The sequence below is a fragment of the Pagrus major genome, chromosome 13, assembly GCF_040436345.1.
Source record: "Pagrus major chromosome 13, Pma_NU_1.0".
In the NCBI taxonomy this organism is placed as follows: Eukaryota; Metazoa; Chordata; class Actinopteri; order Spariformes; family Sparidae; genus Pagrus; species Pagrus major.
Genome location: NC_133227.1, coordinates 28941908 through 28962212, shown reverse-complemented (window position 1 = coordinate 28962212; position 20305 = coordinate 28941908). Strand labels below are relative to the sequence as shown.

At 42.6% G+C, this 20305-nt stretch overlaps 1 protein-coding gene across 1 annotated transcript; it reads left to right on the top strand.

Annotated features, from left to right (window-relative positions):
- Positions 1 to 208: 208 nt before the first annotated feature.
- Positions 209 to 19427, top strand: rars1 (arginyl-tRNA synthetase 1). Its single transcript, XM_073479879.1, has 15 exons — positions 209 to 386; positions 2727 to 2861; positions 3197 to 3385; positions 3712 to 3820; positions 4039 to 4139; positions 4305 to 4426; positions 4560 to 4680; positions 5160 to 5289; positions 5419 to 5523; positions 6589 to 6767; positions 6901 to 7010; positions 8635 to 8740; positions 13903 to 14075; positions 16713 to 16960; positions 19153 to 19427. The coding sequence occupies exons 1-15, from the start codon at positions 342 to 344 to the stop codon at positions 19260 to 19262; spliced, it is 1983 nt and encodes a 660-aa protein (XP_073335980.1). The 5' UTR covers positions 209 to 341; the 3' UTR covers positions 19263 to 19427.
- Positions 19428 to 20305: the final 878 nt, after the last annotated feature.

Genomic DNA, 20305 nt, shown 5'->3' with positions numbered 1-20305 from the left:
TTATATATGACATGTAGACTAGTTGTCTGGAAAAACTCTAGAAAGTAGCATGCAATGGAAATACTCAAAGTACAAGTACTTCACGTGTGTATTTCAGTACAGTAATCGAGTAAATGTATTCATTCGCATTAAAGCTGTTCCCCAGACAGACAGGAGGTGGCGCTAGACACCTGACGCAACGTTTCGCGCTCCGCCTTTCGAACACACGAAGAAGAAGCCGTCCCAGTACCGGAAGTGCACTTGAAAGTTGTGGACTTCTTCCTCCTGCCTCAGTTTGTTTCATCAGCCACGAGTCTCCACATCCAGCCGACAGAAGAGCTTCTCTCCGGTGCTTCACAGTGATGGGAGACCCAGTAACCGAGTACACAACCCGACTGCAGCAGCAGGTGAGCGGCCGGGTTGTGTGGGGGACGTAGCTAATGTTAGCTAACAGGCTAAACGTGTGTGTGAGTGCCGGTGTCAGATAGAAGAGCTACACACCGGTGTTCAGAAAGCAGGCGCAGCGCCAAACCCCGTTAGACAAACTGCCAATTTTAAATGTTTCTGCTTGTTAGTAAAATTAACAACGTGACCGATCTAAATCAAAAATGTCTGTCGGGAAAGTTTTCACCAATGTCGTATTCGGCCATCAAATCTCGTGCCAAACTTCACTAGTTTATCTAAAAAATGTAACTTTATCATTTGGTGTCTTCTGTCATTCGTCACGTCGTTGACAGTTTTCTGACGCCACATCAGCGGTAAAGGACGGTGGCTGTCAAGTGTGTTTTACTCGACACAAAGCGTTGTGTTGTAACTTGATGTCGCATTTTGCTGCCGAATTTACAAGAAGAACCTGTGGATGTGCGACTGTATTGGCAGTGATTGAAATAATAAATGAAATATAAAATAAACTCTTAGAGGAATTAAATACACAGATATTTAAATGAGGTTTTGTGGGAGTAAATTCCATAACCCTCCATAGAGAACAGTTTGTACTAACGTTGAGTCATGTATGACACAGAGCAAGCCTCACTAATCGGTTGAATAAAACTTACAGGTACATGTCACAGGTACAGTAAGCTGTCATTAAAATGATATTACAGTTGTCTGTGTATTAAAGTCTTGTGTGGGGCCCTCTAGTGGCCCTGAATAAGATCCTGGGCGGTTATTCTGTCATAATTACTTATTCTGTTACATTGATTCACTCCCCCACTTCAAATCACAACTCAAAACACACCTGTTTAAAACTGCCTATTCCCTCTGATGCCACTTGCCCTGTCCCATCCCTTCAATCTAATGTAATTGTTCTTATTTTGTGTGTTTTTTATTGATATTGATGTTTATTCTTGATGTTTTCTTTTATCTCATTTGTGTATGGTGTCCTTGAGTGTCCAGAAAGATGCCTTCTAAATAAAATGTATTATTATTATTATTATTATTATTATTATGATTATTATTATTATAGTACACAATAAATAAGTTGATTAAATATGTTAAAAAACGACAGTTAGAGTTCACATGAATTCCAGGAAACCTCGTGATCAGTTTGTAATCTGATTGTTTGTTGCATCATTTTCAGCAGCTTTTGGTTTCATTCTGACTGACTGAACTTTGAAGCAATAAATATCCTCTATCTTTAATAAAACATTGACAGGAACTTTCATCGTAGTTTGATTTTAGGAAACATTAGCAGTGAATGTTGTTCAGAGCGGTTTCCTGAACAAACGGAAGAATTCATTTTATTGTGTTTTTGGTTTCAGATAACAGAACGTAACAGTTACAGCTGCTGTGAAAACAGTAATTTACTTCATTGAGTCTCTGCTCAGAAACAGTGTAGACACTGTGGATCCACCTGACACAAAGTTGATATTAATTTAATTTGTCGATATTCTTTGTCTTCCGTCTTTTTGGAGCTACAGTTCAGTAATTTTGTGGCTTTGAGGTGTTTAACAAGAGGTGTGATGTTTGCAGCTTAAGTCATTTTGCAAACTTGGCACCATTTAACATCTGCCTAATTAGCTATCAGCATTTTCTGTTCGCAGCGTACTCATGGATGTACAGACTGTTATAACTGAATTACTTTGACATTGAAGAAAACTTAAAAATGTGATAATTCTCAGTGAAGTTCTGCAGTTATAAGAAGCATCTTTTTTTTTTATCTATGACTCAGAAAGTGCACACTGAACACCAAATCTAAAATATTAGAGATTCTCAATTAATCAATCATTGATTTTCCATAAAATCTCAGAAAAAGTTTTAAAACATGCCAATTTATTATCATGCATGACAAAGAAAAGTAGTTTATCCTCACATGTGAAACTCGAGAACCAGGAGATCTTTGTTTTCCTGCTTAAAACAGTTAATTTATAAACAAAGTAGTTGTTGATTACTTGAATGGTTTTAGCTGTAAATTCAGAGCAAAACATAAGACAAGAATCTCCTGTTGGGTCACAGTTTCTGTGTTCACTGTTAAAGAAAACAATAAATAAATGGATAAAATACATTTAAAACAATTAAATCAACAACGCAATCTAAACAAGTATTGTAATGTTATATGAGAGTTAAGTGTGTTCATGAGTTTCAGGGACTCTTGGTGGTCAGTTTGTAATCTGAATCTTTGTTGCATCCTGTTCCAGCAGCGAGGCGTCTTTTGGTTTCATTCTGACTCTGAACTCGACAGAAAGTGAAAGTCACACTGGATCGAACATATAAGAGATTCTGTGTATGTTTTTTCACATTTTTTCCAGGAGCTTGAGATCCAGAGTCTCTCTGCTGAGATCGAGAGTCTAAAAAACCCACAGAACCTGAACGCATCTGCACGTCTGGAGGAGCTGCGGGAGGAAAACAACAAGCTGAAGTACCGACTCAACATCCTGAAGAGGGTCAGTTAAACGCTGTACTCGCGTTTCTTGTATAAATGCTGGTGTTGTGTTCGAGTGTGCCGTAGATTAACGTGGTATTTATGTATTTTTTTGAATGAATGAGCAACTTAATTTACAGTTTTCTGGCATTTTAACACAATCTTGGAGTTTTAATGTCTAATGGATGATTATTAAAATATTCTAGGAATAAAACAAGACTTTTAAACCACACTGCAACAACATTTGTTCACACAAACACTAGGTTATTTCTGTTTCTCTTCATCAAAGCGTCCCTGTTTAACGTCTTCCTCCTCTTCATCATTATGTTGACGAAGCTGCTGTGTGTCTGTCCTCAGGGTCTGCAGGAGGAGAGGCCTCAGTGCAGTCAGGCAATGTTGAACATCAACCAGCGGCTCCAGGAGATCTTCGGCGATGCCATCCGGGCCGCGTGCCCCGAGCTGGACAACCCCCCGCTGGTCGTCGCGCCCAACCAGCAGGCCAAGTTCGGAGACTACCAGTGCAACAGCGCCATGGCCATGGCCCAGGTGAGAGCGCCGGGTCTGTCCGAGGATCAGAGGAAATGACTCTTTAAATGAGTGATTCACTGAATCTGATGTTGTTTAAAGATCTTTAATTTTTGTTCAACTCCAAACCTTTGTTTTCTTTTCACCTCGTTTTAAAATGAAAGTTAAAAAAAGTCCTTTCTCTTCAGTAATAAACAGACCTGTCATCAGAAGTAATATCCCCTTTTTAACAACAGTGATCTGAGTATATTTAGAAGCTTTTCCGGTATGAAAAGTGGGGAAACTTTTTTTCCTTTTACAGTTTAATCATTCAGAGTCACACTGTTTGTGACTTTGTGCTGCTGCAGATGCTGAAGGCGAAGGGGATGAAAATCAACCCGAGGGAAATCGCAGAGAAGATCATCCAGAACCTCCCAGACAACGAGCTCATCCAGAAAACTGAAATCGCAGGACCAGGTACAAAAAACCCACCGAGAGGTTTCCTCACTGCTTCAAATGTATAATTATTTGTCTCTTTACACTCAGATAAAATCAAAGATAGTATATATTCCTTCTCAACTGTTGAACTAACAGGTTTACTGCACACATAAACTAACAGTATAAGTCGTCCTCACTGAAGCTTCTCTAGTCTTCGTCTGTCTGTGATTCATTCTCTGATGTCTTCATGTCTTCAGGGTTCATCAACGTCCACCTGAAGAGGCAGATTGTCTCCAAACTGTTGAGCAACCTGCTGATCAACGGAGTGAAGCCCCCCCCTCTGGCCTCCAAGAAGAGGGTCTGTCACACTCCCACATGTAGCATGAAGACAGAGTCAGATATATTTAACGGCTTTACGTCATGAGAAGTGTGAAAAAACTGTCTCAGTAGTTTAATAAATTCTCTGTGGCTCCATCAGGGTTGAACTTTAACGTATTTTCTTCTCACTCCAACAACTGATCAGGTGGTGGTGGACTTCTCCTCCCCAAACATCGCCAAAGAGATGCACGTGGGCCACCTGCGCTCCACCATCATCGGGGAGAGCACGTGTCGACTGTTTGAGTTTCTGGGTTACGACGTCCTCAGGTCAGTGTAGTCGCTGTTCACTGAACCTGCTGATGTTGGTCTCACATATAGAAGTGAGGAGTTACTCATGTTCGGGCCTCTGATATAGAAAATAAAACGAGTCTCTTGCGTTTGGTTCTGACTCTGTTCCCAGGCTGAACCATGTTGGAGACTGGGGCACTCAGTTCGGGATGCTGATCGCTCACCTGCAGGATAAATTCCCAAACTACCTGACCGTCTCCCCGCCCATCAGTGACCTGCAGGCCTTCTACAAAGTCAGTTATTGTAACTACATCTGTTTGAGTTTCTCTGTTTTCTGCTGCAGCTCACGGCTCGAATCCTGACTTGAATTAACTTGTAGTACTGCTAGTTAGTTAATTGTTTCATGTGAGCTAAAAGAATCGGTTTTAGTCACCTGGTGTAGTTTTTATTGCAGTATTTGTGGAGAGTTACTTACACATTTAACCACAGTATGTTGCCAGAGTTCAGAGGGGAAAATAGTTTAGTAAATGTGTTTTTAATGTCAGTTTTAAAAAGTACATTTAATGAGATTTAACGTCAGCTGATGTAAGAATATTCTGTGCAGCATCATGTTCAGTAAAGTCGACTGTACATTTATAAACTAGACTATCATCTGTTCTCTCTGCCTTCGTCTTCCCTCATTTCTCTCCTCACCTCATTTACTTCTTTCATCTACTCTGTTTTTTATCTTCTGTTCTCTCATCTCTTTCTTTTCTGCGTCGCCCTCCACCAGGAGTCGAAGAAGCGCTTCGACGAGGAGGAGGACTTCAAGAAGCGAGCGTATCAGTGCGTCGTCAGGCTGCAGAGCAAAGAGCCCGACTTCATTAAAGGCTGGAACCTCATCTGTGATGTTTCCCGCAAAGGTACAAATGTTTACGAGACGCTACGAGTGTTTATGAAGGAATGATCCTCCCTGAAACGCACAAAGCTACTGACGATGTGAATAAAACAACTTGAAACTGACGCTCAGATGGTGACTGTTTGTGTTTCAGAGTTTCAGAGGGTTTACGACTGTCTGGACATCTCCATCATCGAGAGAGGAGAGTCGTACTACCAGGACATGATGACGAAGGTGGTGAAGGAGTTCGAGGATAAAGGTCAGTGTGTAGCGGCTCAAAAGGTTGCAGGGATTCACCTCTTCATATTTTTGTTTCGCACATCCTCAGTTCCCTCCCTTGCTTCCTCTCCTTGAGAGGAGGTGAGGAAGAGACGGAGAGGAGGAGGAGAGGCAACAGATTTGACAAAATGAGACGCCTGTGTCCGTCCATCTGTTCATTGTTTAGTTACAGCCTACTGCTGTATTTTATCATCTGAACGGTGTTCATGACAACTAATACTGTAGATTAACTTTTAATCTAATTCGTGTGGCATAATGTGGGGTTACAACAGTGGCTTACGAGGTGCTACACAAATAGTGAAGGTCAGAAAGTTTGATCATATGTTTCATCATCTTAAAGGATAAGTTCACCCCCACGCTGATGGAAAGTCAGGTGAAGTTTCGTAGTCCACAAAACATTTCTGGAGCTTCACAGCAAAACAGAGTTACAGCATTCGGCTTAACAACAAAGTAGATCAGACTCTTTTAAAAACAGCAGAAAAAGAAACAAACCGTCTCCACACAGCTCGTCCTTGTCCTTTTTGGGTGAACTGTTCCTTTTTACATAACTAAAACAACAAAACAAAAGACATTTTAGGAGTTGAGACATCCTTCAGTGGTGCGTTGAGATCGCACACAGGCAGGAGGACGGAGGAAAGAGGAGGCGAGAGGCCCTGAACAGAAGGAGAAGAGCTTATGTTTCAGATTTGATCCACGGTAACATAAAATGGTCTTTTTGTACTTTGAGTACGTACTCGGGTTGTTTAAGGTTTTGTTGAAGCATTTTTGGACCATAAACCTTAAACACATCCTCAACTCATTGTAGTCTGGTGTTTCCTAATCTGACCACCAGGGGGCAGTATTGTCCCATAAATATCCTCCAGTCCTCTCCTGTGTTTCTGGTCTAATTTCTTCCTCTTTACCCTCAATTCTCTATTTTTTTTACACTTTCTTCATCCTCCACTTAACTCATTATCTCGTCTTTCTCCTCCAATCATGCCCATATTATTTCTGTCTCTTAACACCATTTTCTTTTCTCTCTTCTCCTCTCTCCGTCCCTCCTCAGGCTTCGTGCAGATGGACGAGGGTCGTAAGATCGTCTTCGCCCCGGGTCAGTCGGTGCCCCTCACCGTCGTCAAGTCCGACGGCGGCTACACCTACGACACGTCGGACCTCGCGGCCCTGCACAACCGACTCTTTGACGAGAAGGCTGACATCATCATCTACATCACTGACAGTGGACAGGTGGGTGGAGAGAAAACGTATGCTTTTATTCTCCACTGACCTACAGGAAGTCTTCTCTTCACCTGGGAAGAATAACATGACATTTATGTGATATGTCACTGAGGTGTGTGTGTGTGTGTGTTTTCTCTTGCAGTCCATGCACTTCCAGTTGGTGTTTGCGGCGGCTCAGATGATTGGATGGTACAACCCTCAGGTGACCCGGGTGGAGCACGCAGGCTTCGGAGTGGTGCTCGGAGAAGACAAGTGAGTTTAGATCTGAATCATTTCATGATTTGGACGGAGCCAGGCCAACTGTTTCCCCCTGTCTTTATGCTAAGCTAAGCTAATTGTCTCCAGTATGTGTTTACGGTCAGTATGCGCCCCACTGTGGGTCCAACTCATTACTAACTGAACAAATATTCTACCTCTTAACAAGAAATCAAATATATCTCCCAAATTGACCCAAAATGAAGTCTGCAGTTTGTTTTTAAAGGCCATAATGCATCATCCTTTTACAGATCAGTCAGTGAAGACTTGTGGATATTAAAGGCTTATATAATCATGAACCTGACGGTCGACGCTGAGGCCGTTAAAGACTGAGCGTTGTCTCTGTATTCAGACTAATAACGGTTTAAGACGAATCCAAATCACCGACATCAGAGCAGCAACAGGGCCGAGCAGCTCCTCTGAACAATGAGAGACTGTAATCATCTGGATGTCCTTCACTGTATCTTTACCACCACTGCTTCAACTTTTATCATCGCGCATAAAAACACAACTTTACTACTCGACTGCATTAACAAATAAAAAGCTGCTCCACAAACAGAACAGAACAGTGTTTGGACTGCAGTCACACAAACGCTGGACAACAGGAATCACAACAACATTAGAGCTCAGAGACGGTCCAACACACAATGGATATTACTTTTTTTCTTCGTCTTGTTCTTCATCTTTTCCTTCTTCTTCTTCGTCTTTTCATTCTTCATCTTCGTCTTTTCCTTCTTCTTCTTCGTCTTTTCCTTCTTCTTCATCTTTTCCTTCTTCATCTTCGTCTTTTCCTTCTTCTTCTTCTTCTTCTTCTTCTTCTTTTCCTTCTTCATCTTTTCCTTCTTCTTCTTCTTCACCTGTATCTTCCACTCCTACATCTTTCCCTCACCTCCTTCTGCTTCTTGCCCTCCTTATCTTTTTCTCCTCCTCTTCCCCCTTCTTCACTTCACAGTCCCAGTTCGTTGTCGTCCCAGTTTCTTCACCTGTCCTTACAGTGTGTGTACAGTCGTACCGTATCTCCCCCGTGTGTTGTTTATTCCTTTAATAGTAAGCAGTGATTACAGTGTGGCCGATTGAAGAGCAGACTCTACGATTTGAACTCGATCTGTCACGCTGTTGTTTGTCCTGATCAATCGTCCAGAGAGGAAGAGCCGAGCCAGGCGGGAGGTTGGCGTTACGCCTCACAGAGGCCATAACGAAGTGCTGCTAAACGCCCCACGGTCACCTGAGGGGGCGTAAATTGGCCCTACGATGTCTGCGCGGCTCCAAAGTCCATTAGAAATTTATCATGCTGTTTTCATAATCGCTCATCCAGACAATAAGGGCCGGACGCAGCCACAGGAGGGGGCTGTTTATGGCTGCAAGTAAACAATGAGGAGAGGAGCGGGTTATTAAGTTTTTGGCTCGTGTTCTGCTTGTAATGCTCGTCTGACTTGCTCGATTGTACAAAATGTATCACCTCGAGGCGTCGGAGAGAGGAAGTAATCTAATAGTTTGTTGTCATGATAATTACTGTCGACAGAACGTCCAATCTCAGTACCTGCCGGAGAAATTCTGTTTTGGGATGTAGAGTCGACTGATTACTGGCTTCCTCCCCCCCTCTGAACTTTTGTTTTCTCAGGAAGAAGTTTAAGACCCGGTCCGGAGACACGGTGAGGCTGATGGACCTGCTGGAGGAGGGACTGAAGAGGTCGATGGACAAACTGAAGGAGAAGGAGAGAGACAAGGTGAGAGAGTCGTCCTGTCCTTAGAAACACGGGATGCAGACGGAGGAAATGAAGGTGGAGAGGGACTCTTTATGTCATAAACAAGTCTCTGTGCTGTAGGACACATTCACTGTCTCATAAACTAGAGACAAGGTGAATGAGGACAGAGTTAAGTGGGTTCAAAGCGAAGTCAAGTCAAGTCCAGACAGAGAAGTGTTTTTTTACGGGACATTCATTTTCTCTTTCCATGCAGACAGTTTTGGTTTTATTTGTCCTGATATTAGTACCTGAGATTTCTGAGACTTTCATTTGTGATGCTCAAAGAAATTCAACTTCAGAAAATCAACATTTGTCTGTTCCCGTTGCTGTGGATAGTCTTTTTATTGGAACAACTTCGTAATGGAGAAATTGTCCCTACGCTACGCTAGTTAGCATCATTCTCTACTCAGATCTTACTTTAACAAAACCAAGTATATAGGCCGTCCACACGTACGAGGGTATTTCTGAAAGCAAAGCCTTTTCTGTACACTTTGACCTTCATACACACTTAAATGGTGTTGCAGGTCAGGTGATGCAGACACACACACGGTTATCAGGGTTTGTAGCATCATTGTCAAAAGCGAACTTGGAGTTTGTGTTATGATATTGGAGAATCTGAGTCGATGGGATGGCTTTTATATTTTTTAACGTCATATTTAGAAAGAGACAAACAGACGTTGATAATACAGTTATAATGGAAAAGAGACAAAAATGGCTGCTGACAATGTTTTTATAAAGCAGCGTCACCCAGGAGGATTATGGGAAGAGCAGTCACGTCTCACGGCCTCTTTCATAATATTTCCTGTAGCTGAACGACTGATTGGAGTTAAATATCTGCTTTCTGTTTTCAGAAAGATGTGATACTATGTGCAGAGATTATTTCTATAATTGTGCTAAACTCTCGTCAGGACGCAGATTTTTTTAGCTGTTTCCAAAAATACCCGTGTACACGTCGACTAGACGTTGGTATCATTAGGAGCATCCCTGGTTCAGACCAGCGGTTTCTTCGTTTGTAGATGAGCTGAAAACAGTCGCATCTGTCAGTCCAACACTTTGTGAGTGAAATATCTTTTCAAATATTGGACAAATAACCAGTTAAATTTGGTTCAGAAATTCTCGTTCCCAGACGGATGAATCATCAACAGCATGAACGAAGAGAAAGGAAGAAAACCAAATAAGTTCTGCACAGACAGTTTTTTCAGGAGAAGAAAGATTAAGTTATGTTTTATTTTGAGCTGAGATGTGAACAGAACAGCACATCGACACTGAGGAGATTTAAACGGGTGGAAAAATGAGCTTATCAAATGAAAAAGAAGACAAACGCGGCTGCATCGCCACAGTAGACCTCGGCTGCGGTGAATATTTAACTGTGATGCTGTTTTCTATGTGATCATCTGTAGGAAGTCTGCTTCACGTCTCTAATCTGTCCTCAGAATAATTAGTAAACCCTCGTTCATCACAGTCAGCTGGAGTCGTTTCTCAGCAGAATATTTCACATTATTTTTAGCTCGTGTTTGAATCATTCTCAATCAATATTTCGTGTCAAATCTTTGATAAGCAGCCGTTTAGTACGAGGGGAGTCGGTCCAGTGAGCAGCTCATTATTTCCTCTTTGCGCCCGGCGTTCCCTTCACCCTGAATGACGAGGCTTATTTTACAGTAATGACCGTCTCTCTCTACGGTCGCCATTAATTCTTCTGGCTCGAGCCAAACCGCAGATCTTTGTGATCACATTCAGACACGAACACGACTGGAAATACAAAACGACGCCACCAGAAAACGTTTCAGAAGAACCCGACTGTGTGCGGTCCGATTCTTCTCTTCCTCCCCTCCATCTTTTCATCATCTTCCTCCTTTCTTCCTGCATCTTCTGTGAGCTCGAACCTCCTCCCGTCCGCAGCCACACCGACGCTGACCGTTTTTATCTCGATTGCTGAAATGACGTCAGTCGCTGTCAGATTTCTGTGTTTTTAGTTGAAGAGAAAAAGTAAAAGTATTATCAAGATGAAGAGGAGCAAGTTGAAGAACGGCTCAGTTATCTCCTGCTTTCATCCATCTAAATTTAAACACAGTCTGGTGTTGTTGATGGTATCTAACAGCTGGACTCCAGTTCAGCTCCAGAGTCGAGTATGAATCCAGTTTAAGAGCCACACTGAACGAGGCTGGACCGAACGCGGTGGTGCTTTGAGCTAAATGCTAACATGGTTAACAACAACTAGTGAAGCACAAAGGAAATGCAATATTTTCAGTTAGTTAGTTTAGCTCTTACAGCTGTGGTTCATCAAAAATGCGTCTGCAGAGCAAAACAACGGTCATTTCCGCATCAGTTTTTAGATATCAGGGAGTAGTTTTACTCATTCTGTGGGAGTAATGAAGAGGAAGAAGCTGTTTTACACAGCGTCCCAACTTTTTTGAATTATGATTGTAGTTTAGCCTGTTAGCCAGCATGCTAACATTTACAAGTAAGGCTGCTGGGAATGTCAGAAGTTTGCAGGTATTGAACAACCTGATGATGGCACTAGCTAACCCTGGAGCCTCGCTGCTACAGTGGCTGAACAAACAGATTACATTTATTAAAAGGACTCCGACAGCGAAGTTCTGAAAATGTTTTGAACGCTCAGTTTTTTACTTCCCTGTATTGGATGATTTGCTGTCGATGAAATCCCTCTGAGTCTGATGCTCTCGTTGATCACAAATCATCCATCACAACCTTTTGCTAGTTTCTGAGATTTCAGTCACTTGTGTAGCTTTTTTCTCATCCAGGGAAGTTTTGATTTCGATGAGTTGTGTCTTCTTCTCAGCCGCGCTCTGACTCACAAATCACACGAACTCTTCTGCTGCGATGCTCCTGCGGCTCCCGGGTTCATCATCACCGGCTCCTTTTGCAGCTCGACCAGACCTCGTTAAAAGAAAGTGTGTGTGCTTGGTTGTTTAGAAATGTGAGGTCTTATTTTTCACCTCCTGACCTTTATTGTTCCGTCTCGTCTCCGGATTCGCCCAGAAAAACATCTGTTGAGCCTTTTCTCTTCATCCGAGGCGATCGTTAGCCGTTCTCCCTCCACACAGCAGCCTCTGACTCCTCCGTTATTGTCAGCGTGTGTGTCTGCAGCTCCTGATGTTGAGGGGTTTGTATCTGAAATTAAACTTGCAGGTGGATCAAAACAACAGAACCTGACCTGGTTAAGTATTATCTGGAGCACTCGGTGTCGTGTAAACAGTCGCTGACTTCCAGTTGAACTGCGATGATTTTAATGCTGAGAAGGTTGTGGGAAACCGGTGCCAGCAGAGTCTCCCTGCAGGCCCTTCTGGCCTGGCACAATGCTCTCAGTCTGGGTCGGTGCCCACGTCTACCATCTGCTAACCCTGCCTCATTAAAACAAACCCCGACCCCGGCCTCCGTGAACCGAACGCTGCTGCTGCTGCTGCTGCTCGGATATCTTTTCTCCAGTTGTGTCGTATTATACTCGCTTCTGTTCTTCTGTCTTCTATTATTCACTCCCATCTTTTTGTTTTTCACTTTTCCTCTCTTTCCCGTCTTGTTCTGTGATTCACTTTCCTGTTTTGTCAGACTGTACTCTGACCTCTGAGGCCCGGCCCTTGTTGTCTGTTCTGATCTCTCCTGTGCTGCCGTGGCTCGTCGTTGGGGGTTCAACTGGAGCTGAAACAATTAGTTAGACAAACGACTGAAATATAAATCTCTCTGTCTTGTCCCATGTCCTCTCTCTCTCTCTCGGTGTAGGAACTGGACGTTAGGGCAAATATTCACTCAAAATTCTCATGGTAGCGAGCAAAAATATTACAGTTACAAGACGCTGGCTTCTTAAAGAGGCTCCCATCCTGAAACAGCGGATTAAAGAAGCAGACGAGGGAACAGGCAGGACCGATTACACACCGTCTGACTTCCATTTGGTTCATTCCATTTGTAAATTACATGTTTAGGCTCCATTAACCTGCCGATGTCAGCAGCAGATGTCTGTGAACACACTGTTTCAACTGTTCCAACCATTGAACTAATACCGCAGTTTCACCAGACTCCCTTAACAAAACGCATGATTTTAAAAAGTTGTTGCGTGAGGAGAAACTTAACAAACTTTGCGAAATGACTTTTGCATATTCTTAATCATGCATACCTTCTTGTAAATTCGGCACTAACTTCAATCTGTTAAGTTGTTTCTAACCATGTAAAAAGTGTCAGTTTGTCGCGGCACCGCTGTACCAGCCTGTCTGCTTCTGTGCTCAAAGTGCATCTTACCTGCCAACATTTAGCAGCTGTTTCAACACTGTTTCAACTGATTTACACTGCATTTATGAAAGAAAACATATTATTGATGTAAACATGTCAAATTTTACAGAAACTCAAACTAATATGGAAAACTTCTGCGCCACCTGTGGAGAAAGTCCCCAGACTCCCTTAAAAAATTGCTCAATTTTGTGAGTTGTTGAGTTCGGAGAAACTTTATAAACTTTATGAAATGCCGTCTTTGACAAATTCTTATTTATTAGGGCCTTCTTGTAAATTTGGCAAATCTTATGCATAAAAATATGACTTTATTTTTGTAAAAAACTGTTCGTACCAGTGATGTGCGTGTTAATTTGTTCTTCCATCTGTTATTTCGCTCTCCTCAAATATTCTGTCTATTCTTGTCCCGTTTATTCCAATTCATTATATCATGTTATGACACGTCCCTTTATTTCCTGTCATATATTTTGTCATTATATTTTTGGCAAGTCATTTCCTCACTCTGTTATGTTCTGCTCGACTGAATTTATTTTTGTTTTCCAATCGAATGATATCATAAAATGTTCTTGGTAATCTCCTCCTCGCTCCGTTCCCTCCCTGTGGTATCAGTCACGTCACACACAGATTCAAGGGAAGGCTATGACTTAATAAGTCAATTAAATCTTCGCCCGAGGTTAGCGAATTAGATTCATTATGTGGATTAAATTCAACTCGCTGGTTTTACTGTTAGAAGCGTAAGGTGAAGTGCTGCCTGCAGTAATTACAAGCTGATAGAAGCTACAGAGTTATCAGAATATTTGATTCCTGAAGACTGTGAGGAATGGTGATCGGACAGATAGTCCGCTCCACACCTGGTCTTTAAAATACCTGCTTTATTAACGGAGTCTGAAATTGTCTCTCTGCAGGTCCTGACCCCGGAGGAGCTCACCAAAGCCCAGAGGTCGGTCGCTTTCGGCTGCATCAAATACGCCGACCTCTCCCACAACCGCATCAACGACTACGTCTTCTCGTTCGACAAGATGTTGGATGACCGGGGCAACACGGCGGCGTACCTCCTCTACGCCTTCACCCGCATCAGGTGAGGGTTCACCCTGTTATACTCAGAAAATAACTGAAGTGTGATTCCTGCTTCCTGCTTCCTGCTGAAACGTTCAGCTGTTACCACCACATGTTCTGTCAGCTGAGGGTCAGGTTTGATTTGACCTTTTTAAAGCTAAAAGAAGCATGAAACCGTAGTGATCCATCAGCTGAATATAGGTCGATATATGAATGTTGGTAGAGTTGCTAAATGACAAATAACACTTTTTCACGAAACTTAGCTTGTGTGTGTTTTTTGAATGTGGATAAACCCGCCAGAAACAGATGTTTGTCTTTGTCACACCGCCTTTCTGTTTTTGTTGTGCGTCACGTTCATCACAAACACAACGTTAAAAACAGGGAACAGCAGAAAGCAGCAGATCATTTCAGAATACATCCACAAGACATTAAAACTTGTTTTAATAAGTCGTAATCAATAACTGAAGCCGACGACCGAAGTTGCTCAGGAGTGAGACATCTGGCTTCTTTCTGATCTCTGTTGAGAGTCACACGTGCAGCTAACAACACTTACTTTTAAAACGACTGCTGAAATTCAAGGAAGCGTTCAGCGTGTAACTCGCTTACGGTAAGCGAGTTGAGGCGTTAACTGAATGCAGAGGAACATGCTAAATATTCCTTTCCACTTATATTGTTGGTATTAGTCTTGTGTCATTTTATTTAATTTTATTTATTTTTTGAAGTTTGGCCTTTGGAGCTAAATTTCATAACTTTTGTAACAATTTGTTTGTGAATCCGAAGCCTCGCCACTCGCTTGTTTTTCACTGGATTAGGTTGAAATTGAACTGAACGTCCAAAATAACCTGAAGGATAATTTGTTGGAGAGCGTAACAGTAATCAAATTAATAACTGTAAATATTATTTTTTTACCTGAACGAAGAAAGAAATCCGTTTTCGCTTTGTTGCAACCACATTTTGCCACAGGTCTTGTAAAATACAGCTTCAGCACCTAAAAACCTTTTAGATTTTCCAACGAAGGATTATTTAACTTTCCTTAAAACTTTTGTGAAAATGTTGATAATCAGTGAATAAACAGTAATGTTACTGCACCAGGTTCACATTTGTACAGCTCATAGTGGTTTTGGAAAAGTTCTGAACTCTGGCTCAGTTGGCTCGGAGGGACTGAATATCAAACGGTGATCGATTAGTTCACAAACACAGAAGAAGAAATGAGTCCAGGAGTCTGTTAATGACGGAACAAAGACACTGAACAGGAACAGAACCGCTCGGTCGATCTCTTTGGGTCTGAAAGTATCTTCAAAGTTAAACTGAGTTCCTCAGACACATTCGTCCTTCCTCTTCTTCGCTCACCAGCACCAGTATACTTTCATTACCCGTATCAAATCATCATCGCCGGCCCCTGTGGGAGCTCTTCAGGGTATTGCCAGTCAGCGAGACCCAATCTCCCCTCACCCCTTATCCCCCCCTGTATCGAGTGACCGTCTCCTGGCTGCAGAGCGCCGCGTTGATCTCCTTCCTGTCCAGCTTCCCTGGAGGTGTCGGACTCGAGGTGGCAGAGCGCCCAGCACAGATTGATCTTGTCTTTTTCCAGCGGCGGGGGAGAGAGGGTTGAACAGTCTCGCCTGAGAGCATCTGATGTTCCAGCGTTCGGTCAATAGAGCGCAGCTTCACCCCAACGCCAGCGCTGTGGGAGAGAAGACGAGACAAAGACAGAAACCCAGACGGACCTCGGGGGGAGGACGATGTTCAACCTGGAGCGTCTTAATAGAAAACATGAAGAAATGCAACTTGTAGCTCAGCGGCTGCGAGTAATGATTTCATTTATCAATAAACTGATGATTATTATCCCAATTAAACATTTGAGAAATGTCAAAAATAACTATGTAAGCTGTTCGTGTAATTTGGCTCTAATTACAGAGAAAACGCTCTGAAACTTGTTTCATTAGTCGAGTTTAAAAGCAGCGATTGATTCCCAAAGGAACCGTTTCATTTAAACCCGAGTAAATGTTTATTGATCCTTCAGTTATCTTCAGAAACTTGAATTTTTAATCCTTCCTTTTAGACAGATTCTACATTTTAATGCTCAGCTGACCTGCTGTGTGCATGAGACTGACACGGCCGAGTTTCCCTACAAATGACTTGTTTTGTTTGTCCAACAGTTTAAAATATTTAATTCACACTGATTTAAAAAAACAACAGAGAAAAGCAACAAATCTGTAAACGAGTTCTTTACATCATGTGGAGCCGAGGCGTTCGGTGTCTGTGCCTTTTGATTAACATGTTGTTCACTGAGCTGTATTTTGATCTTCGGCAGATCAACCTCAGTTCTTCAACACAAACAAGTTTCTATGGATCTGAAAACTCTTTGCTGTCTCAAAGAAGGTGACATGAAAGGCAGCTGTGTCGGTCTGTTTCTGTCGGGTACAAAAAGGAGCAGAGTCCTGTTGGTAAATACTGAAAGATCTCCGGGTGAACTGAGCAAATCTTTCTGCTCTCACAGCGACACGCTGAAAGAAAAGTGAACTTGCTTGAAGCAGTTGTTGGACGGCAGCTGGGAAGAAATCGATCACCTGTTTTAGCGGGTTTACCAGCTTTTATCTTATTTGTTTAAGAAATGCTACATGTTACCTTTATTAATGTTATCCCTGACTTCCTGTAGGTCCATCACTCGCCTGGCGAACATCGACGACGCCACCCTGAGGAAAGCGGCAGAGACCACCGAGGTCCTCCTGGACCACGACAAGGAGTGGAAGCTGGGCAAGTGCATCCTGCGGTTCCCGGAGATCCTGCAGAAGGTCCTGGACGACCTGCTGCTCCACACGCTGTGCGACTACCTGTACGAGCTCGCCACCACCTTCACCGAGTTCTACGACAGCTGCTACTGCGTGGAGAAGGACCGACAGACAGGTACGCTGGGCGGAGGAGGACGAGAACAAACGAGCTGAAGTTCCTTCCTGTTCTGCTCTCATCAGCCGATTAACAGGAAGTTTCACTCTGAGAGAGTTTTCACTAAAAGCCGTCTGAACGCTGTTAACCCGCCACTTGTTCCTGTTAGCATTTCATCCCCGCGGCGTGCTGAAGTGCTAACACTTCAGGCTTAGAGCTGTTTAATTATGCTAATTCTCAGTTAGCGCTGTGGCAGCTGGAGGTTATTACTTTATATGGTTGGGCTTTGTTGACTCTGTGTGTGTGTGTGTGTGTGTGTGATGATCATGAAGCAGATTCAGAGTCAGAATAATTGAACTTCACTCAGTTTCAGTTGAGTTTTAATTGATAAGTGATTGGTTGGTAGCAGGTGATGGTGTCATGATTGGGTTTGAGAGGAGCTTCTTCAGTCCACATACGTTGAGCCACACGTGGTTTCTGCTCTTTTCAGTGAAAATACGCAGCACTGAAGCAAAGTATCAGCTGACATTATGAAGGTCTTACTCAGCTGGATTCCCTCAGCTAAAGGTCTTCCAGGGGGCATCAAATACCAAACACATCTTTACATATCGCACCGTTTTTACCTGCTTATCCAGCGACGGCCATGAAATTAGCTCGATTTATGAATTTATGGTGATTATTTTCGGTACACTTCAGGAGTTGTTGAACAGAATCTCTTTTTTCAACCACAGTTAATCCTGACAAAATCTTTTACACAAATCTAAAAGGATAAAACGATGATGTGAAGACATTTTTATATCCAAAAGGTCAACTTCTCTGTGACATCATACTATTCTGCAAAATAAATGTTCCTGCCATTATTCAGCGCCGCAGCACAGAAACAGCAACTCGACTGGTGCACGAAGGCGTACAGCCATAATTATCGTTTCACCCTGTATTGTACTGAACAGCGGTGGCTAATGGCCGCCCCACTGTAAAGAGCTTTCGGCCCTTTTCTCCCCAGTTTACATCTGCCGTTCTCTTTCTTTGAGCTTTGCTTTTAAAATCTCCTGATTGAAGTTGTAACTACCTTCCCTGACAGCTCTGAGGTGGAACAAAAATGACCATCCCGCCTTTGTACCTTTTTTATACAGAGCGGCAAGGCAGAATAAGTGCCTGAGAGTCCTCCGTGTGAAAGAGGCTAACGTTTGGTCTTAAGAGAGCATTTCTTTGTTGGGTCAGTAAATCAGCGGACATATTCCCGGTCCATCAGCGCTGTAAACGCCATTTTTCTGGTGTTATTGGATTGATTTGATCAGTGGGTGATTGTGAATCATCAAAATATGGTTTTAAAAGTCAGTACTTTTGTATTTTTCCTCTTTTTCAAACTTAGAAACTCGTTTCAGAGCTACGAAATCTTTTGTGAATTACTCTTCGACCAAAAACTTAGAAAACGTAAGGTGCCTGTCAGTCCTGTCTGAGTGACTGGCCTGTTGGGAGCTTCTTTCAGACGTGGAAAATAAAACTTAACGGGTGAATGATTGATCAGAGAGCTGTCAGTTAATCGCAGGTATATTTGCAGGTTTCTAAAATGTAACAACGCGTTGAAAATAAAAATGTCTGCTCGTCTTTAATCTTCTTCCTCATCAGCTCCGCTCTGCCGTCGTCCTGTACGCTTCTCGGATGCGTCTGCTTGTTTGTGAAAATGACGAACTCGTTTTGCCGTCTGTCAGTGACGTCGATGTTCGCGCCCCTTTAACGACCTCTGCTGCTCATTACACACTTCATTTTTATTGGCTTCAGCTCCGTGTAGCAACCCGACCTGACGGGCCGGTCGGTCGTGGATGCAGATGTTCAGGTCACCGAGTCTCATTTGATGCCGTGATGGTCGGCTGCCGCTGTGTGACGGAGGCATCATTAAACGTGACCTCTGACCTGTTGTTGTTTGTGGGTGTCGTTCTGAGCTTCACCTCTGACTGAGAAACATCTCTACGATCTGCCCGACCTCTCAATGGGGTTATTTTTCTCTCTTCCTTCATCTCACGCTGCTTGTTTTCTTTTTCTTCGTTTCTTCTTTGCATTTTTTTTTTATTCGGACGTGTTCAGCCCCACCAGTCGATCTCATCCTCTTTGACTGTGTAAAGAGGAGAAATAAAAACATTTCACAAGATCAATCTGAGAAGTAATCAGCCACTAAAATCTTCAATGTGTCTCCTGTGTGTTTGTGTCTGCAGGTGAGGTGGTGAAGATCAACATGTGGAGGATGTTGCTCTGTCACGCCACAGCGCTCATCATGGCCAAATGCTTCGACATCCTGGGCATCAACCCCGTCGAGAGGATGTGATGTCACAGTGATCCACTCCGCCTCAGTCTTTGTCCCGCTGACGAGAGTCTCTGGACTCGCGTCGCTGCCAAAAACTCACCGACTTCATTTCCACAGTTATTAAGTTCATTGATTAACATCTCATGTGAAGTTTCTTTTTTATTAAAGAACCGATATGAAACCAAACTGTGACCCAGTCTGCTGTCAGTCATTGTCACGTTGTGGATCTGTTTGAGATCTTATGTTTAAGATGTTTCTGTGCTTTTACTACAAACAAACTTATTATCTCACAACAAGGACATTTTCTTGATAAAACAACATCCTATTTATCTTGTTATAACGTGAAACTCTTCATGTTTTAGGTGATAACTAGTATTATTATTATTATATTCCAGGGGAATTTTTTTTATTTCATCTGTAAAACCAAGTGTATAAATATATATATATATATATAAATTTTGGGAAATATTTTTTCCAGGAGAATTTTTTTTCATGTGAATCTTCCGAGTCAATAATGTCCAAGGGCTCTTTTTCTTCTCAGGAGTGACTCAAATCTCACGATCAAAATATCCTTTTGAATCTTTTTCGACTTATTCAGGGTGTACCCCGATGTCAGCTCCAGCGCTTACCCCCTGAAAAGGATAAGCGATTTCAGATAATGGATGGATGTTTCCACAGGACCTGTCGACCAGCGCTTACAAGAAAACATGAAAAACTTCCACTCTTAGTATGATGGTACAATACTTTTGACCAGCCGGTCCGGTTGCTTTTCTACTTTGTTATTCTGTTTCAACTTTTCGCTGCACTTTAGTTTGCTCCAGTAACCCTGCTGCCCACACCAGCGCAGCTTAAACGTGCTCGAAATCTGGAGTTTTTGCAGCGCTGCCTAACGGAGGTCATCATAAACTCTGAAGTCCTGAAGTCAGGACTTGTTATTTTTAGGAATTTCTTTCGGAGCTTCCTTAATCCTGAGAATGTTCCTTTTTTTAAATCCTTGATTTATGCATGCTGGATTCTGGGAGTTTTTCCCTGGATCCATTTCAAAGCAGGTCCAAATCCTCTCC